The 24,869-nt window shown below is 39.6% G+C and overlaps 1 protein-coding gene across 1 annotated transcript in view; it reads right to left on the bottom strand.

Moving 5' to 3' along the window:
• Window positions 1-448: 448 nt before the first annotated feature.
• Mcm2 (DNA replication licensing factor Mcm2) overlaps window positions 449-24,869 on the bottom strand; it is a 34,270-nt gene continuing 9,849 nt past the window's right edge. The window contains exons 5-18 of the mRNA XM_067263002.1: window positions 20,251-20,425; window positions 17,983-18,202; window positions 17,689-17,896; window positions 17,341-17,475; window positions 14,287-14,478; window positions 13,919-14,012; window positions 13,590-13,840; window positions 13,290-13,454; window positions 12,535-12,609; window positions 12,380-12,463; window positions 10,560-10,703; window positions 980-1,162; window positions 709-864; window positions 449-639 (exon numbers count right to left, since the gene is read on the bottom strand). Coding sequence (XP_067119103.1) covers window positions 529-639; window positions 709-864; window positions 980-1,162; window positions 10,560-10,703; window positions 12,380-12,463; window positions 12,535-12,609; window positions 13,290-13,454; window positions 13,590-13,840; window positions 13,919-14,012; window positions 14,287-14,478; window positions 17,341-17,475; window positions 17,689-17,896; window positions 17,983-18,202; window positions 20,251-20,425 — 2,193 coding nt within the window. The 3' untranslated portion in view covers window positions 449-528. The remainder of the gene's footprint in view (window positions 640-708; window positions 865-979; window positions 1,163-10,559; window positions 10,704-12,379; window positions 12,464-12,534; window positions 12,610-13,289; window positions 13,455-13,589; window positions 13,841-13,918; window positions 14,013-14,286; window positions 14,479-17,340; window positions 17,476-17,688; window positions 17,897-17,982; window positions 18,203-20,250; window positions 20,426-24,869) is intronic.

The raw sequence follows: 24,869 nt of genomic DNA on the forward strand, positions 1-24,869 counted from the left end.
GCCACGTAACCCGTTCTCGTTTTCCAAATTGCCGCTAACACTTTAAGGAATGCGGCTTTCGTCTCCGACGTTAATTTGGAGTGGAGAACTCGGAACCGGGATGTAAAATTTCGATGCGTTTTCGAGAATTCTTCGTCGGAAATTCAAATATTCCGAAAATTTTATACCGCGGAAAACGGCCGCTCTCCGCCCTTTAGTAGAATACCGAAGAGCCGGTGCGGCGTCGAATACGCGCTAAAGGGCTTAAAATGCCACGGGACGAATCTCTAACGTCGGGTAGTAAATAACGATTAGAATTAAAAAATTGTTTTAAATTCGGGAAGTTTGCGGCGCACCGGCGGAGAGTGGCCCGCCTCGCCCTTAGATCCCGTCTCGTTCCGCGAGTATGCCGGACTAACCACCGAAAAAATCCGGAATTTCTTAAAATACGAGACTTTCCGGCGGAAAATAATTTGAAAAATAGAATATTTATTATTTAAAAACTTACAGGTAAGACGCGCGTAGAAAAATACCATAGATCAGAATAGATCAAAAAGTTTGGACTATTAATTTTCTACCGGAATCGTGAACGTAGTTGTGAGAAGAGAACAAGTTACTCCGGAAGAACGGTTTTAAATTGTGGATGTTCACCTGCCGGGCCTGAAAAGACGATCGTATTTTTAACGTCGGCGCAAAGTCGAAAATAAGACGGAAAATAAAATTACGTACTTTATCGGCCAGATCTTCTTCGGCTATTTCTAGGCTGTTTACGTCGGAACCGTACCTGCTACGCAAGTACGTCATCTGTTCTCCGGCCAACTGCTTCAAAATGAACAGGAGTAATTCGTTGTTATCTTTCTTGTAAGCCAAATATCTGGAAAACGTCTGTAACGGAAATGAATAAAACTCGTATTTAATCTTAGGTTACCGTCTTTGTTTCCTTAACGAATATATAAATTGCGCGTACTACTTTAATACCGTACGTAAAGAAACGACCGACCTTTCTCATGTTTCTCATGACGCTGTATTTCTGCGTGTCGACGAAACTCTCCAAGGTGACGCGAATGGCCATGTCCACGTCGTCGTCGTGGACGTATTCGCGCAGATGCATTCTGGCGTGCGCTTCCGCTATGCGAATCATGGATTCTATGTGACGAACCGTGATCGGAACGCTTCCCGTGGCCTGAAAAGTACAAAAATAAGAAAACGAGTTTTAAGTATTCGACCGAGTCGACTAATACACAATTCTACCGTAAATTACTTTCGGAATCTATAAAACACCCGACACTCGGAAGAACTCGAATCCGGATTGAAACTCGGAAATTGAAAAATAAAAGCGTAAAATAAATTAGGTAGCCGATAACTGGCCGTCTTATAAACGCCATACTTACGGGTATCCGTTCGCGTGAAAAAAGACAGACGGTACCGCTTAAATTTACAATTATTTACGATCCGTAGACTAGTTCGTTAATTAACGTCTCTCCTCGAACCGAAAAGTGTGAGAAATTTGGAAATTATCGAATATTACGGATTGTTCTCTCGAATTCCTAACATTGTCGCCCGACGCCATTTTTTAAATTTTTTACGTTTTTAAAATTTAAACGTGGCGATGGACGCATTTCGCTAGTGGCCGGGTCCCGCGCCCTTCCGCCGCCCATCCCCGCGGAACACTAATAATAAGTCGAGACGGAGAGCGAATATTTTAAATTAAATTAATTAAAATCGATTAAAATTTGCGGCCTGGCGCGTGACCCTATCGCGACGAATAATTGCCGGTTTGGCTTTGATCTTTTTCCATAGCCTAAAACAAAAATTTTGACACGACGGGACCCGCGAAATACTATTTAAACTTGCGCGATATACGGTCTACTCGGACTTATTCGTTAAAAAATTATTCCTATCGCTAGCGAGGGGAGAGCCGGACGTTCGGGTCTCCGATTCGAACCGAACTCGGCCAGCGCGTAGCCCGAAACGCGAACGGCTCGTCGTCCGAATAATAGGACCCACTTTTGCGGCATTTCCGAAAACTAGGCCTCCGAAAATTTAGCGTTTAGTTTAAAAGTCTTTAGATGGCCGAGCAATAAGACGTTTGAATCTTCGGAGTTTGGTTTAGTTTAGTTAATCTTACGCGTAACTTTATTATTTTACCGCGTCGTTAGCGTTATTATTAATTCGGTAACCCCTCGTTATATCGCTATCGCGCTTTTCGGTGCCCCGATTTTTAAAAGCGCGCGAATCGATAATTTTAAAATATCGATCGCGATCGAATTTCTTTTGCAACGAAATAGGGTTTTATTCCTACCGTCGTCCTGAAGTCCGAACGGATTTTGGGCACCCGTGAAAGGTCGGGACCACCCCGAAGTCTCCTTACTTTATTTTTTCCTGTATGATGACGAACAAACAAATGTGCGATATGGCTAGTAGTGCGAATTCTGAAGCTACGAAACCTGGGTTTGTCGACGTCGGTGCGGAAGGTGGAAACGGAGGAGAGCGAGAGGAGGCTAGAGGCGGTCGGGTCGCCGTCGCGAAGCCACGGGGGAGGCAGTTGCGGAAACGCAAAACTGCCGACGATCCCCCTCGAGAGCCCGAGGCGGGCGGGCTAAAGGGCACCGTTAAAGTGTCCGTCCCTCTCGTCGGCAGCGGGTCGGATTCCGACTCGTCTGGCGACGACGGGAGGGAAGTGCTCGATGCGGCCGGTTCTTCTGGCGAAGATACCGATCGGAAGCCCGCGCCTTCCGACGCCGGGACCGGGCGTAAAGAAAGACGGACAGAGGCGGCCGAAGCTAAAGCGGCGGAGTCCGAGGGTGGAAAACCCAAAGACGAAACCGCAAAAGCTGCGGTGGCCGTAGTGGAGGGGAAACCCTCTGCTAAAAGCAAAGGCGGGTATAAGAAAAAAGACCCTACCGCAGCGGTGGCCGGGAAAATAAGTCCGGCCTCCAAAGCTGAAACACCGTCTACTTCGGCACCTGTGGTGACACAGGATAAGCTTGAGACGGTTGAGAGCAGGCGGGCCGCTTTGGATGGGATCCATAACGATCTCACCAAACTGCTGGCAAAGCAGGACAGCAGGTGCCAAAAGGCAACCTGCGCGGTCATTTATAAACTCTTTCAGTAGGGTGTCTTCCATCCTCGGCGCGCAAGAGGCTGAGATCGCCTCGCTGAAGGCCGAGAACGCCACCCTAAAGAGATTAGTGGATGGACGCCCACCATCCACATCGCCTGAAGGTGGAAAAGAGGCTCCACCGAGTCGCGCGTCCTACGCGACTGTTGCTGCTCGTCCGGCTGCCAAGCCACGCCAAGAACGGCCGCGAGTAGCGACACAGGCCCAAAGGGGACAATCCGTGGAGCACACGCTCCTGGTATACCCTAAGTCGGAGAAAATCGATGAATAGTGATCAGACTCGATCACTCCTAAAGACGCACATTAATCCAGCGAAGTTGGGCGTTGGAATAAAGAACGTGCGCAGAGTGCGTAACAACGGCATCCTGGTAGAGGTTTCGAAGAGCCAGGATGTCGCGAAACTAAAGCAGGAATTGACGGAGGGGCCACCTGCGCTAAGAGAGGCAGTCACTTGCCGACTGCCCCAAAGACGCAGGCCGAGGCTCATAATATTCGATGTAAGCACAGACATCGAAAAAGCAGGTCTTGTGGAGACCTTAAGAGGTCAAAACGACCTCGACCTGCAGAGTGACGACCTGCAGGTCAAATTCCCTTTGAAGGGAAAGGGAGGGCTTGTCAACTGGGTGGTTGACGCCACTCCCAAGGCCTTCCACACCCTCCTGAAAAGGGGGAGAGTCCACTTGGGCTGGACCCGCAACCGGGTAAGGGAATATATAGCTTGCACCCGGTGCTACAAGTGCTATGCCTTCGGGCATATCGCTAAGAGTTGTACGGCGGCAACTCAAAAATGTAGCCGATGCTCGGGGGAACACTCGTACAAAGAGTGCAAAGAGAATCCCCCGAAGTGCATTAATTGCACTAGCGCTAACGCAAAATTCGGCCTGCAGTTGGATTCCGGCCACTCAGCAATGAGTGCCAACTGCCCGTGCTATGCGCGGGAACTCCAAAGAGTTCGGGCCAGGACTGACTACGGTCAGTAAACAGGGATAACTAAACAAAATTGCGTTCGATACCTCACCTTCATACACACAGAGGGACAAAGAACGTTACTGCAGGGTGCTGCAGTTTAATGCCGAAAAGTGCCGTGCCGCAACTGCCCAACTCAGGGTGGAAGTGGCCGAGCGAGAGATAGATGTTCTCTTGCTACAAGAGCCGTACTTAGTACAAGGAAAGGTTAGTGGCCTATCACTTCAATGGAGCGTCTTCGCCCAAGAAGGTGATGATTGTCGAGCGGCAGTCGTTTTAACACGGAGAGACGTCGACGCGTTTGCTCTCCACGTCTCGCGGCTCGTGGTGGCCGTAGAAATACGGTCGCCCACCTGCACTTGGGTCGCGGTCTCCAGTTATCGCCCACCGTCATTAAATCTGGGAGCCCTTCTGAGTGAACTCGAAGGGGTTGTCTCGCTCCGCAGTGAATTGGTCTTGGCAGGCGACTTTAACGCCAAGCACTCGCTGTGGGGCTCACCTGTAGACGATCCTGACGGGAACGCGATGAAGGATACGGTGGAGGGCTGGGGTATGCATGTCCTGAACGATCCGTTCGGGATAGCTACCTTCTCCTCTCCTTCGGGTGAGAGCTGGATCGACCTTACCATCGTGAGTGGAGCAATGCTTAGACTGACCTCGCAGTGGGAAACTATCGATGCAGAAAGCTGTAGTGACCACCGCTTCATCTCTTTTGAGGTGGGGTGCGGCTCGCCCCAGTGGTTGAGTAGGCGCTACAAGCTGAACTGAAGGAAACCGCCATCGATTTAGCAAATGCCTCGTAGAGAAAACCGCCGACTTCATCAACCGCGTTTCCGCGGTAGAGAGCGTCGAGGATCTGGAGGAAGCTGTGGCCGAACTCACACTTGCAATCAGAGGAGCGGGAGACCGCACACTCGTGCAGTGTAGGCCCAGCAACCACCGGTCAGTTCCCTGGTGGAGCCAGGAGCTGAGTGTCCTACGGAAGCGCGCAAGAGCGCTCCGCCGACGTTTCCAGCGCTGTAGGGATGATGACCTTCGGGCAACCAGGAAACTGGAGTTCCAGAGGGCCAATGCCGAGTACAAGTACAAATTAAACGATGCTAAAAAGACCTCATGGCTCAGATTCTGTCAGGAAATAAGTGACGAAAATCCGTTCTGTCTACCCTATAAGCTAGTGGTGGGCAAGTTGAAACGTAGTACGGTCTTGGGGCCCATCAAAAAGCCCGATGGAACCCTAACCTCCACACAGGAGGAGTCGATAGAGGTACTGCTCCGCTCGCACTTCCCATGCGATGAGCAGTCAGAGGACACCGAGGAACAGAGGCGGCTTCGTAGCGATGCGGAGTTGCCCGTTCCTGAGGCCGTGTCGACAGAGCCGGTAACTGACTCTGAGGTAGCCTACACCATCGGCAACCTAAGGAAGAGGAAGGCACCTGGCGATGACGGAATCACGGCCGAAATGGTACAAGTTCTGCAACATGAACGTCCTGGCTTGCTCCGTGTACTATATCAGAAGTGTCTACTCCTGGGTCACTTCCCAGTGCAGTGGAAGCGGGCGCGTCTTGTGTTTATTCATAAGAGCAGGCGCCCGAAGAACGAACCTAGGTCCTACAGACCGATCAGCTTGTTGCCAGTCCTGGGGAAGGTTCTCGACAGAATCCTCAGTGACAGAATTTATTACCACCTAAAGCGGGGAGGGATGCTACACCCGCAACAATATGGATTCCGCCCGGACACGTCGACCTGCCGTGCATTACATCGAGCGATCAATCTGGTTCACCAGAATCGCTCGCAGGGCCTCCACACGTCTCTCGTTTCGATGGACGTTGAGGGGGCATTCGACAACGTCTGGTGGCCGTCCATTGTGGGTGAGCTGCGGAAGGCGAACTTGCCGACCACCCTCATTGCACTTGCCAGAAGTTTTCTGAGCAACCGTTGCGTAGTCTATGAAACACAGAGCAACAAGTATGAGAGGATACTGGAAAGGGGCTGTCCGCAGGGGTCCTGTATTGGGCCCCTACTATGGAACGTTCTAGCAGACACGGCGCTGAGACTAGTCCTACCGGACGACGTCCAGCTGCAAGCATATGCCGACGATCTGTTGCTAATAGTTGCCGGATACAGCCGTAGCGGGATGGAGACCCGCGGCAACGAAGCAATAGAACGACTCGTTCGCTGGGGACAGCTGCACAAGTTATCCTTCAGCCCTGAGAAATCAGAGGCCCTGACGGTGGCCCGGACCGGTGTATTGGCTCGCCGACCGATATATCGAATACGGGGCAACCCCATCAGAAGGGTGAACGAGCTAAAGTACCTTGGTGTAATCATCGACCAGACACTATGTTGGACGCCACACCTTAGGAGTGTTCGCGAAAGAACAAACCAGACGATAGCGGCACTATCGAGACTAGCTAGACAGGACTACGGGCTAAGTGGAGAAGCGCTTCGATCCATCTACAAGATGAGTGTAGAGCGCGTTATCTGCTATGCCTGTGGGGTATGGTGGAAAGATTCCGCCAACGTCAAACAGAGCAGAACATTGCTAACCATACAAAGACCCGCTGCCCTGCGGATCACCAGAGCATACAGAACTGTGTCAACGGAGGCGGCCCTGGTCTTGGCCGGGCTGCTCCCGTTGCCCTTGGTCGTAAGTCAAGAGGCAGCCTTCTATAGGACAACTGTGGAGGGCGTTGAGGCAAAGCATTGTAATCAGATGTACCCGGTCAGACTTAGACGTCGGACAGACGTACTGAGGGTCCATCCGGCCTATCGGATTGGACTTGACTGGGATGTCGGTGAACCGACACATATCGGCGTTGAAATATACACCGATGGCTCGAAAGACGGTAGCTTAGTAGGAGCTGCGTACTGCGTCTTCTCTGACGGAGTAGAAGTGCACTGTCAGTCAGTCAGACTGAACGAGGAAGCGTCCGTGTTCCAGGCAGAACTGGTGGCCCTGACGGGGGCGTCCCAGTGGATCTTACTACATCCAGGTCCAGAGCCGGTCACGGTTTACTCAGATAGCCAGTCCGCGCTTCAGGCTTTGAGCGATGGATACCACAAAGACCCGTTGGTAAAGGAGATCAGAGGCAAGGTACTGAGGGCGAGGCACGAGCGACACGTTGCTCTGAGATGGGTCCGAGGCCACACCGGGATCCTGGGTAACGAACGTGCCGATCATCTGGCCAAGGCGGGGGCCAGAGGCCCATTTGTAACGAGGACGGTAGAACCCTCGGAAACTTACATAAAAGGTACTTTGCTGCGACGATCGATGACATGCTGGCAAGAGAGCTGGACTCAGAGTGCAGTAGGTAGGCCAACCTATGCCTTCGTGCCTGATGTTGGCCTTACTCCAGTGAGTCTGTGTTGGTATACGACGCAAATATTGACCGGACACGGGAGGTTTCCCCATTTCAAGTCCAAATTGGGACAAGGAGATGGTAGCTGCTCCTGTGGGTGTCCTCGCGGAGACGCGAGGCACTATGTGCTTGACTGTCCTCTCACTGAGGACTTCCGCCTAGGGGCCGACCAGGTTAACTGGAGTATGCCCCCTGAACAAGTGCTTAGAACGCTAGCAGCTAGTAAAGGAAACCTAAAGAAACTAAAGGAATTGATGGTAAAAATTTCAGATCTATTTGATCTTTAGAACCCAGCAGCCACACTGGGTGAGGTGCTCTCTCTCCATAGGGAGAAGTACCTCGTATTTCTATTATCTAAAAGTCTGTACGAATTATATCTAGGTGTCTGTACGATTTATATTTTAATATGACAGAGCAAAGTTAAAATGCGGCGCAAGCTGCATATATACACACAAAAGTTATGCCAGAGTTAGAGCGTTGGGCCTAAAGGAACGGATGGGAGCCCGAAAGAAGTACCTGGCGGCCCAACTAAAAGAGTCAAAGACTACCTAATGGTATGAGACCAAAGCCTATGATTAAGGCATAGTCTCTTCGAACCCTGTAATGCCAATAGGCGGGGCAGGGCAAGAGTTTGCTTTATGAGGTCTACCGTCGTCCCGGTCGGCGAACCAGTGGGCTGATCCGAACTTTCAACCTCCGCTTCGGCGAGAGTTAGCCAACATTTTAGACTGCCACGTGCGATGGCGTAGCTACGTATTCGGCGCTTTGGAGCGAGTAGAGTCCGTGCACCCCTAGTTCCTCGAAAGGTCTCGCAAAATTTATTTCGAACGTTTAATTTAAGCACATACATCTAATTATTTCGATTTAAACCCTTACCGTCTACTGTTTAATACTGTTCTCCCACGATATCTACAATGTAGTTAAATTGTCTCGCAATGTATTTGTATACCGTTTATATCCATATCCATCCACTAATGTCCATATTTTACCGGGTAGTTATATCGTGTTTTGGTTACGATGTATCCACTGTGTATATCCTGTTTTTATTTTTTTTTATTTTTTATTTTTGCCTACTGTAGGATTGCGTGTTTTCTTTGTTATCCACACCCGTAAATATCGCGTAATCGTCTCTTGTGTAAGTCTGAGTTTACCTCTGTATTTTTCTGTATTTTAATTAACGATCGTGTAATCGCTATACTTTATTTTTGTATACTCTATTACCTGCTGCCAATCTTATGTCTAACGTCGCTTATCGATACGTATCTATGTATTTTTGGCATTCTGTATTCTGTAACTTGTTTTATTTTAATAAAGTCCGCCGTGCAGCGCGCGACTTCCCCTTCTCCTTACTCTTCCGCATCTTCGCCCTCTTGGCCCCTGCCTCAAATCTTCGTCTCGTTCTTTCTCGTCTATATTTTCTTTTTGTCCTCTTTTAAAGACTAAACCTACTGGTACGATCTTTTTCCCCTTTCCGTACCGTTGTCCCGGAAACTACCGCCGCGGGTGAAACGATAAATTCGTCGAGATCTAAATAAGCAAAACGGGTGGGGGGATCGATTACAATTTATGTTACCTATTGATATTAAAAAGTTGTTTGTTTATTGGTTAAGTACCATCTCCTCATTTGCAAGTTTCTGTAAAGTCGAAATTCCACACCTTTACGTGGTTAATTCACGTAAAGGAGTGAAATTTTGAATTCAACTTGTAATGGGTAAAGAAAAGATTAATTTATTTCTAAAGCAGGGCTGTCCAACTGGCGGCCCGCGGGCCGTATACGGCCCGCCAAATTATTTTTGCGGCCCGCGAGTACATTTTACTATGAACAAATTTATGTTACTAAATTATTATTATTAAAATTATTTTACTATGTGAAAATTACGGCCACAATGTTCTCATTAATATATTACGAATATTTTAAAGTTTTCTTTCTAGTATAAATAAAATATTTTTTTTAATTAACATAAACTGACTTTTCATTTATCAACCTTCTTGGCCCCCGAAATGTTTGGTGAAGAAAATATGGCCCGCGGGCTATGATAAGTTGGACAGCGCTGTTCTAAAGGAAACTTGTAAAATGTTTATACAGTAGTAACTTTATTTTGCTTTTTGGAGAATTTTTACTCTATAATTTTATAAGTTTGGATATTCTATTTTATATGTTCGATATTTATCTTTTGTTTTCAGTTACTATGTTTTTATAATGTTTATTGAAAAATACAAATTACGGGAATTTTTAATAAGTGATTTAATACAAAATATAGTACTGTATAATAAAATGGCAACCGATATTTTGTTTTAATATTATAGTATTTGTCTTTAAATGTACATCGTACTTTTTTAACAATGGAGTTGTATAGGTCGTCTATTAACTGCTCTGGAGGAAAAGTTTCGAATCGATATATTGTGAGTTTTGTGAGATTAGAGAAAGACGAATGGATGATACTGGGAATTTGTAGGTCTCCAATTTTTTCAAATTGCGGCCCAAAAACTTTCCCAAAATTTTTCTGTCCATAAAAAAAAAATCCCAATCTGTAAACGCCGGACGATATTGCACAAAACTGCCTTCGATTCTCGACGTCGCTCGCTACTGTTCTTTCCGAACTTGCCGTGCAACGTCGCTAAATCTCTAGATGTGACTCTCATTGTACCGAAGCTTGATATTTTGCTGTTTTTCCGAAGCGAAATTCAATTTCACACCGAATGTCCAAACGAGCGGACTAGGATTTTATCGCCACTCGCTATCGCCAATATTATATTTTTGTCACCACTTTAATAAAAATATCGCCGAGTGGCAATTTTGGCCCTATGCTGCGCCACCCAATACATAAACTAATAATGTTTTTGTATTAAAAAATTTTTATAATTTAAACTATGGGTGGGTGTTTTAAACAAAAGAAAATAATAAGAAGCAGTTTTTTATTCCGCAACGTAACTTAATACGCTTTCCTTCCAACGACTCGAGAACCCCCGACACATTTGCAGACCCCCCCGGAGTCCATAGACCATGAGTTCGTAAATACCGCACTACCCGGTTGTGTCGAGTACCCGGATACAAAAATTTCTAGCGACTGGGCACTGTTTACTAGAAATACCAAATTTTTTACAATTTTACAAAATACGTATAAACTACTCACCATGGATTCTCTTCTTAACTCGCTGTACATCTTTGCTATTTTATTCTGATCCATGTTATGTAGTTTCGGTCGAATTTTCTCCTTTGCATACAAGATATATTTCTTCAACAGATCTTGAGATATGATGTCTGCATTTGTATTATTCTGAAATTAGTTTAAAAATGAATTCGTTTTGGACGATATCTTAAAATCATTTAAAAAATATTAAACTGATAAAGTAATCACTTTAATATCTTTAGTAATTTGGATTCATTGTAAATATATTACGTACACTTTCATTTATATAAAAGAGTTTCGTAGAATAGAAATGTACAAATCTGCCCATTCCCAATCCCTAAATTTATATCCCAAACATCTGCGACTCGCTTTGATTCCTTTATCGACGATCTAAAACTCTCGAATTTATTTATCGATCACAAAGTTCGTAAAACTAGAATCTTTAAATGATGCTTTTGTACGTAATACATAAATCTATGCATCGACTGTGCAGGATTCCTCAAAACTCATGTTTTACCGACAACCTCGATTCACAATTCTTAAAACCTCGATAGCCCCGATGCACGTGTCTAGCTTAAAATTACATAAAATTCTGTTTCGATATCATCAAATAATAATGCCAGCAAGCCGAATACTTCATTGAGCTATACTCGTACAACAATAGTGAGAATAGTTAATTCGCGTTTGAAATTTATAACCACGTATTTCCCCGTGGCTCCTTTTTACATTAACTTGTCATATTTTATCTGGATCTTTCACGAGTCGACCTTCCCCGAATTGATTGAACTAAGCATAATCGTTATGACCTATACCAAAAAGGATTTATCCACAAGTGAACTCTTTCAAACATTTATTTTTGTTAAATTTCCTTCATATCCAAACAATTATATATACATCCTAGCTGACCCGGCCATGCGTTGTCGTGGCTCAAAATGTATCTATTATAAATGTATAACACTTCCCCCGTGGGGGGAATTTCAAAAAATCCCTTCTTAGTGTACATTCTCTTGACGTACCCTATTAAAACGCATCTAAAATAGTATAATAGAAGCCAAGTTCTTCATGGTAAGCCTTAATCCTGTCCTTCTCCCCCAGTAGGGGGAATTTCGACACGTATATTATATAAAAACACGTGCGTATTCGAATGCAACGCCGTGTCAAAATTTCAAAGGAATCGGTAAGAACAAAACAAACGTCATATTTTATTTATATAGATAGACAGAAAATGATCTGCTTTAGTCCATTCTCACAGAAAAGCAAACTTAGGTCGTCGGAAGCTAGCGCCATCTGTTGGACATAAAAGTCTTAATCCATATATAAATATATTTTTGAAAGGGGGGATAATGGTGGTCTTCACATATGCCACAAACCTTTGCGAGAGTGTATTATACAACTTCCCAAAGTTTCGTGGCAATCGGATAAATGGTGTGGTAATGCAGGAAGAACAAACACACAGACAACAGACAGACAACATACATTCGTTTTTATAAATACACACATAATCAAATAACGGCCTTTACTATATTTTTAGTTTTCTAACTTCTTAGTGTCAAATTACCAATAATTGTTTATAATTACTATAATCTTTTGAGAAATAAATGAGTATTAATTATTTCAAGATCAGTTCATCATACTTAAACATCTCATCTTACGGGATTTTGTGCTGACTATTCATCTAAAAAGTGTTCCGATGAAAATGTGGTAACACTTAACATTTGAAAAAGCTCTTACTTTAAATACTTCTAAAACTGAAAAATTATGGACTACATTTGCATTAAAAACTTTTAATAGCGGACAAATACAGGATTTCAAAACTATTTTACCTCATTTGATTCTTCGTTTTGAGCAACGAATGACGGATGATGTTTGATGTGGCTGTTGACTACAAACTTTGCCAAGTTTTCGTCCTAATGTGAATTGTCAAATCAAAGTTAATAACCGAAATTCAAAATCTTACTTGTAATATTAAAAAATTTACCTGGATGGGATCGACATTATCTCTTACGACACACAAAATGTCGAATCTGTTTAATATTGGTTCGGATAAATCGACCTGAAAATAACACATAATTGCATGAAAATTATATAAATTGATGCGATATTACCTCAATTTATGAAAATTGAATCTACTAAAACTGACTTTGATACACGACAGCTCATTTAATGGCAATTTTAACGAATTAATTAAGATGTAAGATTTTTTCACTAATAAAATATATTCGTTTTCTATACATTTTCAAATATGCTGCTTTGTTGCCATGACATACAGTATGCTACAAGCTATGTATTTAGAAGCAATTTTCATTCATGTTTGGTTTTTCGGACCAGTAATGTGTTAGTTAAAAGGGGCAATGCACAGAATACGGCACCTGAAATGTCCACCCGTAAAAAATTATAAGAATTCCAATTAGATTCTCACAAGAGAAGCTAATACTCCTACCAGATCTCTTGGTTATCCAATCTTAATGTGGATTTTTCTCTGCTCTTTTGCAATCTGCTGTGCCTTCGAGCACTTCGATGTCCAAAAAATTTGAAGATACGGAAGACCGATTTATTATAAAAATAATAAAACCACACCGATCGTATCTGCCGATAACTGATTAGAACGTAAACGTCCGTAAACCCGATTCTTACGTTAATGCCGAACGACCGACCGACGTAATCCGACAATTATTTGGTATCGACCGATTAAACATATATTTTTCAATTATGTATGAAAATTTAAGTACTCACGTTTTCGGAAAATGTTAAAGACGGATCGTAACGTCCGCCGATGGGATTGGCGGCGGCAATGACGGCACACCTCGCCTGAAGGGAGGTGACGATTCCGGCCTTCGATATGGATATGCTCTGTTGTTCCATGGCTTCGTGAATACTTGTTCGATCTTGATCGTTCATCTGTAAAAGCAAAGAAAAAAATAAAAATTTCCATACGTCATATTTATAAATGTTTACAGATTAGCAAATATTAATCAAACAATATTAAAAAAACAAAAACGTAACATGACACAATACATAAAAATTTTTAATTACCTTATCGAATTCGTCTATCAGACAGACTCCCTTGTCGGCCAACACGAGAGCACCGGCCTCCAAAGTCCACTCTTTGGTGACCGTACTCCTCTGGACGTAGGCGGTGAGACCCACGGCCGACGCTCCGTGTCCGGTGGTGAACACTGCCCGGGGAGCGATCTTCTCCACGTATTTTAGAAACTGAGACTTGGCAGTGCCCGGATCGCCACAGACCAAAACGTTAATGTCACCTCTGACCCTATGTTTTTGTCCTACACAAAATGCAACAAAGAAGGTATGAGACATTGTTAAATAATTTGTTTTTTTTTGTAGCACAAAGTAGCACTTACCAGGATTTTTGGATTCTCCACCCAAAAGACTGAGAGCCAAAGCCCGTTTAATTTGATAATGGCCGTATACGGATGGTGCTATACTGTTTACAATCTACAAAAACGAATGTAGTTTGACATTAGTAAAAATACTCAAATTATATAACAATTAATTATATTTAAAAATTCTAAAAGCACTAATAAATAGCAAAAATCTATAGATTAATTTGAAGAACAAACTAAAATTCTAACTTTCTGAATATTATGAATAAAAATGTTTTATGTCAAATTAAACTCGATATAAATAAATGTTGCGTAAAGATAGTAAATGTCAAAACATTTCAAAATCACTCTAATATCATGTTTAAATATTAATAATTTCGTCTTACTCTTTCTCCTATATTTTCGTCCTTTGCCAAAGCCACGATAGCCTTCACATCTTCGTCCGTCAAGTTTTTGGTGGCCGTCTTATCGTCCTTCTTTGCTATGTGATTGGCAACGATTACGGTGGCAAAGACGGGAAATCCATTTGCCATGTTTAGAGATCCGTCGTAACTGTTTGTATATACACCGGTGAGTTCCTAAGTAATAATTTAGTAAAGTTTGGCGTAAGAACATCAATAAAAGTAAAACGATTTATAGGTATTTAAATTTAAAATGCACTTTACTACATAAATAAACATTTCACGAATAAACAAGTAATCAGTTGTTAGAAATGCTTACATCATTACATAATCTGCACATTTTTAATAAATTGAGTTTCTGTAATATGAAATGTTATTGATTTTTGTATGTTTTACACAAAAAGAAGACAGTTTACAGGGTTCCTACTCAAATCTTTGTTTTAAATTCCACAACTTTCCTGACTTCCTCTGACCAACTTTGTACAAATTCCCTGACCCTCATGCCTCTTACAGTATGGCACAAAATAAAAACAACATTTGACTTACTATAAACACATTAAAAAATTGAAAAAGCAATAGCATTAGTTACTTTTTCTGGTTAATACTTACTTTCTGGTGAGCCTAGGTATACAAAATGGCGGCGCTTCCGGTAACCTCGATGGCAAGTGTTTTTAGAAAAGAAATGTAGATGGCGCTGATAGTAATGATGCCTTCGTATGCAAATATCCATCAAAAAATTCCGTTCGGGAAACACGAGGAATAATGTGAATTTCGAATTTTGGTTACGACGTAGACGGATTATGCACGCTGTTAATTTTTTAAAAAGTGTCTGTGTTTTTTTAAAGTTTTTACAATTTACTCGAAGTCTAAAGTTATCGAGGAGGAAACTTTGTCAATGGTAATTAACATGTTAAACGTGTCCTTAATGTGTTTAATGCGTGTTAAATGTCATAAAAGCGTATTAAAGGTGTGTTAACATTGTGTAAGTGACGTAAAAATTTTGTAAAGGGTTTATATGTGGTTCAAGTGTGCGTTTAAAGTGTGTAAATGTGAGTTAAATGTGTTTAAAAGTGTGTTAAACGTGTCATAACCAAGGATATGTAATAGTGATTTCCGACCCAAAAGACAACGTGAACGACACGTGGATGGCTAGGTGGCCGTGGATCGCAGGTGCCACCCTCTGTGGAGACGCTGCCTATCGTAGATGAAAAGACGAGAGATGTGAATCGTAAGACTGCAGTTCTTACAAGGAGTAAAATTTATGTACAATACAGGCAAATTTTGTTCGAACCACCGATGTATAGAATCTCGTAATTCACTTCGTCCATGCATCGATTGAATTTATAGGTAGTGTGACGACTTTTTTATTTTTCATTTCTGGTCCAAGAGTAGGAAAAGTAACCAAAAGCAGGGAAAACAGTAAGTAGCAAATTTACATTTTAAAAGTGTTTTAGTTTTAAAAAAGTTTAAATATAGGCGCGTTTAGGTTATTGTCGAAGGTTGCCATCTTGTTTGCACATTTGCGTGTGCAAACAAGATGGCGACCGGAAGCGCTGCCATTTTATATACCTAGGCTCACATTAACCCTTTTTCTAATTAACAGTTATATAGTTTTTTATAATTGCCAAATTATTAAAAGTAAAATGTTTTATTAAATTAGTTCATTCTGTTATTAATTCATAACCATAAATCTAAATGGATTTGAAAAAAAAGCCATTATTTATTATTCATTAACAAATCCTGTATAATGCACATAAAAAAATACATATTTATTAAATTTATCCCTTAATAAATTTCTTGAACTTTATAAAATATTAATAAACTGGAAAAAAATCAGAAATTGTTTTGTTATTCAATCAAAATTATTAAAATGAAAAATTAAAAATAATACATATAAATTAAAATTATCATTTTTTGTATTTTGTAAATTTTTGGGGAAATTTTGTGTTCTGAAAATATTCTACACCCCTTTTCATACATTGTATTGCATCACATTACTTCTTGCTGCCTGCAAATGGCTACACCTGCAGTAGTTAAGTATATTGTCAGAAAAAAATCAACAAGGCAACCAGAAGACAAATTCCCCGACTTTCCGTGACTTTTTTCCAAACACTAACGAAAAACCGTAATTTTTCCAAACTTTCCGGGTGCGTCGAAACTATGAATTTAATTTATAAATTAACTCGCTATTGCAATCAAAATGAAATAATTCTCAGTATTGAATCACTTGAATGTTATATTAAATTTCATGATACAAACCCCTTAACAATGAAATTCATTCAGTTACAAAGTCCTTGAATAAATTTTAAATGAAGTAAAAACTATCAATAAATTATATTTATTGAACTACACTCATTGCCATAAAAATTAGCACACCAAGGAGTTGTCGTATTGCTGCAAAACTTGGCGTGCAAGTAAGTGTGAAACAGATACAGAAATGATTAGTTATAGCATGATGGCCCATTGCATAATGCCAGCAGAGGGCATTAAAGTGTACCCATCACAATCTATTAAAAAAGCACACAAAAACAGCCTGTCTGTAGTTTACCTGTTGCAGAGGGATGCTGTATCGCTAAAGATGACTTTACATTGCAATCGAAGACCATACGAACAACTAACCGAGTTTGAGAGGAGAAGGATCGATCGTCGAGTTGAAAGAAGCGGAATAGCCTGCCACCTAGGCTATTCTGACAACACCGAGATGTTGGGACTGGTGGAAGAGAGGAACTCTTGCACGCGATGTCCAAGCTCGGGACTTGTTCGGCAGATACTAGCAGAGAGGACTGCACGGTCTTCCAACACACATTCACGCGGTCGACCGTATCATTGATCTCATAACAGCAAATACCAACAAATTACACAGAAACTATACAGTTCTATTATTAATTTATTTTCATTTTGAAAAAGAATAAACTTAATTTTTGCCATAAAGTGAGAGTATTTTAACTGTAAGTTTTTATTTATAAAATACACCATGATAAAGTCAAATTTGATACATTCACTTGCATTTAAAAGAATGATATACAAAATTACACTTACTATTTCATCACCAGGTTTGCAATAATCGCATAAATCGCCCAAAAGTATCGCTTCTTTCGATCGAGGCAATCTACCGGCAGCCACTTTGCCGGGACTCTCTTGTATGGTGATGCGTTGATAATTTTGATAAACAGTCTGAAAATCAACATTATATATTGACAAACATTTAAACAGATTAAAATTTCAGATATTCTGAGATCCAGTTTTGAATAGTTGGTCATTAATCAGTTTACATTCATTATTAAAAGCCTAAAAATTATTTTAAAAACTAAATGCTACATTTTACTATTAAATTTAATGCTTTCAATTAAAATAAGCATCATTTTAAAGTTATTTTTTTAACCTCACCTCTTCCATATTAATTTGGAAAGGTCCCGAACTCTGACATTCGGGACAGGACCCCGGTTTGACTTCCTGGTTCTGCGTCTGAACATATGGGCCAAGTACGTAATTACATTTTGTACAGTCATATTTTACCAGAGACAACTGAGGCAGAATGCCGGTGGCCGTCGTCACAACGCCGCTTGTTCGAATCAACTGATTCAAATGCAACTGCCTAAAAATATCAAATTTACCTTCACACAAAATGACTCGAACACAAAACGCTATTCTTTAACTCATTAACTAGAACAACTTACTAACCTCAAACTCCTTATTTCTTCAATTAGAGGAAGATCGGTAATTCGTACGTGAATGTCCTTGGCAATTCGTTCGTACTGGGGAAACATACCGAGCACGACATCCTTGGCCGTTTCATCAAATATCTGCAGCATTTCTGTCGGAGCTTCGGGAAGAAAGTATGCCAGGACCTGTTCTTCGGAAGCGATGGCATTATAATCAACTTCAAAGCTCTGTCTGTTTTCTGCCAATAATTATAGTATATTACATTTTAAAATTAAATTATTTATATATATAAATGAGAGACAAAACATTTTAAATGAGAGAAACTTTTACATTTATTAACGTAGTAGACTTAATATATGTTTCTGTTACAACTTATTATAGAAGCCAAATCTGTTAATCTTAACTGGGAATGTTTTCAACCCTGTTTAGATCAGCTTCAGCTAATCATGCCTGGTGTTTGTCAAAAGGGATTAATATAAGACAAAAATGCAGTAGTATTTGGATAATGCAATGTGATCTCTTTAGATAAAAACCTCTCATACCAAATTGTTAGTAAGGCATACAATGCAGTAAATAACAAATGTCTTCCTAGCTTCTTGAAGGAAAAAGTCAATTCAAAAAACAAGAACAAGTTCAACACAATAATAACTAAACAGCGATTATTTATTGTGACATCAAGCTGCAATTTTTAATCATATTTTTAATTAATTTAATTAATTAAATTTAATTCTTCACCCAAAAACCTAATAACCGGTGCCAGTCCACTTAAATTATACGGCAAACGAAAATTCGTTGTAAGAAGATTAGAAGGCTTGAGGAAGGGCGCAGTGAAGTGTCCGAAAACGTTTGCCATATAATTTAAGTGGACTGGCACCGGTTATTAGGTTTTTGGGTGAAGAATTATTTACAATCCGGTGTTTTAGTGAGAGTTTATGTAATTAAATTTAATTAAAATATATGCTCTCCACCTCAAATTCGTACTGTAGTGTCTTGCCCCTGTACATCATACTTCTCTGTTAGTAATGAAGTCGTGCCAGTCATCTCACTAACTCCTTTCGGGGGAAAATTTCTGAATTGAAATAACTTGACTTCTGAAAGTTCATATATAGTTAATTGGGGTCTCCTTCTCCTAAGCTTTCCATATCTGGTCTCGAATTTCATTTATCTAACACCGTTCTCGACATTAACAAAACTCGACAGCAAACGAACAACAGTGGGAATTTACAAGTCTACAATTTTTTCAAATTGCAGCTCAATAACACTTTTCCAGCAAAGATTTAATTACTGGACAAACATTTCTGCTCTATTTATAAACCTGCTTCAGGTCTACACAATAACTTTATAATGTTTTAGAATTGGAATGTTACTTTGTTCTAAGGCTTTTTTTTTGAAAGTTTAAAATATGTAATGTCCTAAAAAGGATTAAAACCATTCCCAATTAAGAAAATTAACAGGATTTACCTTCCATAACAAGCAGTAATAAAAACATATATTGGTAATGGTGCCAAGATTCAGACTGTAACAACAGTAGACTTCTCATAATCTTATTATCACAGTTCATTATCTAAACAACTTTACAAGCATTAGAAAGCAATAAGCTTTAAAATTAATATTTATTCTTATTATGTAATGTTTAAAACATTCTTTAATGTGATTTTTCAATCTAAAGGCATCAATCTTCTCAATTGGAGTCTTCCTGCATTGTAATATATCTTCTATTTCTTTTCTTTTGAAAAAAAAGTATAACAAATAAATTTCTGAAGGTCTAAAGAAAATACAATCTCATTCTTCATTGAATGAAGACACTTTTCAATTGAGGAAGATTTAGACCAAAAACACTTCAGGGTATAGACAGCATTTTTGTCTATATTTAAAATATAGCAAGTTAAACCTAAATATTACAACTGAAGAATCAATTCTATTTAAATGCAACATTTTTCTTTCTTTTGAAGTTTCAATAAATGTAGATTCTAACAACGAGAAACAAAATCTACAGAATTTCTTAATAAATTTGACATTTTAACTTCTCAAAGTTATATTCTATAATCTGTTTTCTTTAAGAGTGAGTTTGCTTTTCATTTCACAAGCAACATTTTTACAGCTTTTTTCCTTCAACAAAGACATAATTTCAATTTGAGTTATCAAAAATTTGGATTTGTAAAAGTGCATCATAAGTTCTTAGTAGTTAATGTCTTAAATAATATTTAGCAATTCTGCATTATTGATTACCAATAAAATCATATTGACTTATTTTTATTCACCATAAACACAATATGCAAGATTTACCTTCACACATTTGTCTGATCTTCTCTCTATACAAATTGTGTCCCCTGCTGTCTACAAAAGTTCGAAGGAAATTCTTGAATCTGTTATAAATCTCCGTGCGGGGCCCAATCATCGAAACCCATTCTCTTACAGTGTGGCCTCTCATGTCTTCCAAATTTTCGATACTTTCAATCATCTGTACAAAAAAAATTTTTACATAATTTGTAATAATAAAAGTTGCCAATAAACAAATAAAATAATCAAAGATTTTGCTGAATTTTGAACAGGTTTGACTTCTGTTAAAATAGTTTCTCTAGTTCTCAAGTTGAGATTATTCTTTTGAGATAAACTGAGTATCTACATCTTAATGAAAACAACCTTAATGCAAAAATACCTAAATTTTGTATCCTTCTAAACCCGTGGTCCACGGAACACCGGTGCTTCGCGAAGCCACTTCGAGTGTTCCGCAAAAAAACAAATATACTATTAAAAATTGTTGCAAAAGAAAAATCAATAGAATATAAAATAATTTTTGTATGGGAACGTAATTAGCAAATGCTAATGTTGTCATCTACTAGACCGAGCGCACTTGATTTCAAAAAGGTTTGCCACCCGCTTTAAAGATGATGTATTGTAAGTGTTCCGTGGAAAAAAATGTGAAAATTTAGTGTTCCACAGAAAAAAATGCAATAGTTTAAGGTTCCCCAACTTCAAAAAGACTGAGAACCACCGTTCTAAACTATTCTCACCCATGTATACAATTGTTAGTCCAGAATTTTAAAAATGAATTCTTTCAAAAATAAATAAAGCTTTATGAATGACTCTTGGCATGTTTTCACTTAGAGAAAATCCCTCCAACATTAGAGAAAAGAAGACTTAGTAATTGCAATATGCCGATCTAAGGGCAGCATTATTACTAACACGCAAACACCACTCTACATGTTGCATTCTAATCGCTCAGTACTACAGGAACAAGATCCTTAAACTAACGCTTTTAAAGATGTCGATGGTTGGTTGGTAATAGTTTTTTGGCACAAAGGCAACACAGGCCAAGCTGCGCCACAACACATGGTATAAATAAATACATAAATAAATAACAATAATAAATAGAATAAAATAGAACAAAATAAAACAACAGAAAAAAAACAAAAAACATAGAACCGATAACAAAAATAAATAACAATTAAAATGTATATAGTAACAAAGTGTAAATATAAAATAAACAAACAACTAAATCTGTTTATAAATATTTGTAACTTTTAGAAAGTTCAGTAATTTATCAACATTTGGCCTCTGGCCCAAAATCTCTTTAAAACTTGCATTTCCAAAATGCTGCCTACGAATCCTTTCAGAGGCAGTGCAATTGCTCAGTATGTGCTTAACGCTTACAGTACAATTGCAATACTGACACACAGGCTGGTCATCACCCGTCAGAAGGTATTGATGAGTCAGTCGAGTGTGTCCAATTCTCAAACGAGTAAGAATGACCTCGGATCTCCTGTCATACTGTTTGTTGTGTGTCCAATTTTCTATTATAGGTTTGATCTCGTAAAGTTTATTGTGGACTTGTTCGTTCCACACATTTTGCCATCTCTCTGCTAGTCGTTTTTTAACGACTAGCTTCAAGTCACCTCCTTCAATAAACATTGTATGCTGAGAAGGACTTGCTGACTTTGCAGCTGTGTCAGCTTCTTCATTTCCTCTTATACCAACATGGCCTGGGACCCAACAAAATTTTATAAAGAAATTCCTCGCAAAAAGATGGCAAATCAGCTTACGAATTTTAATCACTATGGAGTGAGAACTAGGTTCATACGAGATCAAAGCCTGAAGTGCACTAACTGAGTCAGTGTAAATCACGCAGCAACGATGACCTTTCCTAATTACATATTTTAAAGCTAGATAAATAGCCTGCAACTCTGCAGTAAAGATGGAAAAATTCAATGCAATTTGTTCTGCCACGATCTCATCCTGGCAGACGAAGGCTGAGCCAACGTAATCAACCGATTTCGATCCATCAGTATAAATAGGAATTAAATTCCTGTCGTGGTGTTGAATTTCTGCAAAGTGCTGCCTATAGATGTAGTCCAGGGTGGATTCTTTAGGAAACTGCTTTAAGCTAAAGTCAACATTAATCACAGGAGTTGACCAAGGTGATATATTATCGACCTCGGCCTGTGAAATGTTGCTTGTGTCCAAATCAATCGTGCTGCTTACATTCTCCATTCTAATATCAAATGTAGGGACACAACTTGGGCGAGCTGTAAATAATCTTTTCAGCTGAGTATCTGATACTCTACAATAAACTGAAGGTTTAGCCAGAGATTTCTGTTTAATATAATAGAACAAAGACAACTGCTCTCTCCCGAGAGATAGTAAAGGTTCATAAGCATCTACGTACAAACTTTGGACAGGAGAAGTTCGAAACGCACCAGTGCACAAACGCAATGCTTGATGGTGGATTGAATCCAGCATCCGAAGAGTAGATTCTCGCGCAGAGCCATACACGATACATCCATAATCAAGCTTAGAGCGAACAAGGGCTCTATATATTCTAAGCATTGAACATTTGTCTGCTCCCCAGAATGAGCAGCATAATACCTTTAAAAGGTTCAGAGATTTTAAACATCTACTCTTCAAATTGCGCAAGTGTGGCAAGAACGTCAATTTATGGTCGAACACAACACCCAAAAATTTTGCTTCGTTGACCATTGGAATTTTAACCCCATTTAGGTTAATTTCAGGGTCCAGGTGCAAACCACGCCTTCGGCAAAAGTGGATGCACGAGGTCTTCTCTGCATTAAAAGTAAAACCATTGATCTTGGACCAATTGTCTATTCGATTTAAAGAGGTTTGTAGTTGTCTCTGAATAAAACTCATGTTAGTAGACTGACAGGAGATCTGAAAGTCATCCACATACAAGGAGTGTTTCACACTGGAAGGAAGACACTTAGCTATGCTATTAATTTTGATTAGGAACAAAGTCACACTCAAAATACAACCTTGAGGGACACCTTCTTCTTGTGTGTAAAGCATAGATAAAGTGTTGCCAATCCTAACTTGGAATCTTCGATTCTGCAAGAAGTTTTTTATAAAAATTGGCAAATTACCCCGCAATCCGAATTTGTGCAGATCACGGAGTATCCCGTATCGCCAACAGCGATCATAGGCCTTCTCTATATCGAAAAACACAGACAAAGTGCTAAGTGCTGTCGTCTAATAAACGCTTTGCGTATAGATGTTTCAAGGTTTACTAAATTGTCTGTGGAATCCACTCTGATGTGGTGAAAAGTAGTTCTTTTCCTCTAGGAGGAACATCAGGCGTCTGTTGACCATTCTCTCGAAAAGTTTGCAGAGACAACTAGTCAGAGAAATTGGTCTATAATTGGAGGGATTCTTGCAGTCTTTACCTGGCTTGGGAATGGGAATAATAATTGATAGCCTCCAAGAGTCAGGGAAAATACATTCTGTCCATATTCTGTTAAACAGATTTAGAAGGTTACTAAGGGAATTGTCTGACAGATTTTTAATCATGCTGTAATGGATTTTATCCGGACCTACAGCAGTATTCCCCAAGCGAGAGATTGCTGTACATAGTTCTATTCTGCTGAATGGCACATTATATTCCTCATTAGATGGGGAGTGGAAGTTTAGATATTGTTTTTCAGTTTGAACTTTAAGATGTCGAAACCCACCCAATTTTTTCTTACACCAATCAGTATTCATCCACCATTCAGTCTATCAATATTTAAGGTTATATTGACAAGTCAAATTCTTGACTCAAACCTGAAACTGATGCCTTAAATATTAATTCTTTTTACCTCCATGTCCTTACTCTTATAAAATTCTGTTTGTTTCCCTGTCTACTTGGACCTTGTGTATTAATAGGACTTTTTATACTGGTGTAGTTTCTGATTAGCAAATAGAGGCGACCTTAGTCAAAAGTCAAAACAAAATATCTTTATTTTCACCTGTACACTCTGTTTGTGTTTCAGACCTGAAGTCCCTCTTCAGCAGGTTTACAACGTTCTATAACAATTTTAAAAAAACAATAATATTGCATCCGACAATGATATTTAAGGTAAAAATAAAATTACTTACAGTTCCATTATTGTATATTATTAATACAACAACAACACAGACATAAAGTATCCATAAAATAAAGTGTAACATACAGAAATGTTTTTAAAATATGTATAAATGGATAAAAATCTACTAAATAACAAAAAAATTTTAAGAAATGTTAAAAAAAAGTGTCTTTACTCACTGGTCAAAGTCTGTTATTTTTTCTGTTCTTATTTCCTTTTTCTGTAATATTTTCCACTGTTATATCCTATTTAAATACTTTTTTACCATTACATCCTCTGTAAATGATATTATTCCATGATTGATAAATTTCTCTTCCTAAATTATTATTAATTCTATTACCTTGTTTTTTTATATAAATACATGTATGTTCAAATAAATCCATTTCTTTATTGTTACTGTATTTAAATTAATTTCACATCATTCTTTATTGCAACTGCTGAATTCACATAATTTCCTTTGATTGTTCCAATATATTCCCTTTAACTTTATTTTAAGTTTTCTTTTTGTTTCACCTATCTATGTTTTATATTAATAATAGACAATAATGGAAC

The sequence above is a fragment of the Centruroides vittatus genome, unplaced genomic scaffold (genome assembly GCF_030686945.1).
Source record: "Centruroides vittatus isolate TY-2023 unplaced genomic scaffold, ASM3068694v2 contig_166, whole genome shotgun sequence".
NCBI classification, from domain to species: Eukaryota; Metazoa; Arthropoda; class Arachnida; order Scorpiones; family Buthidae; genus Centruroides; species Centruroides vittatus.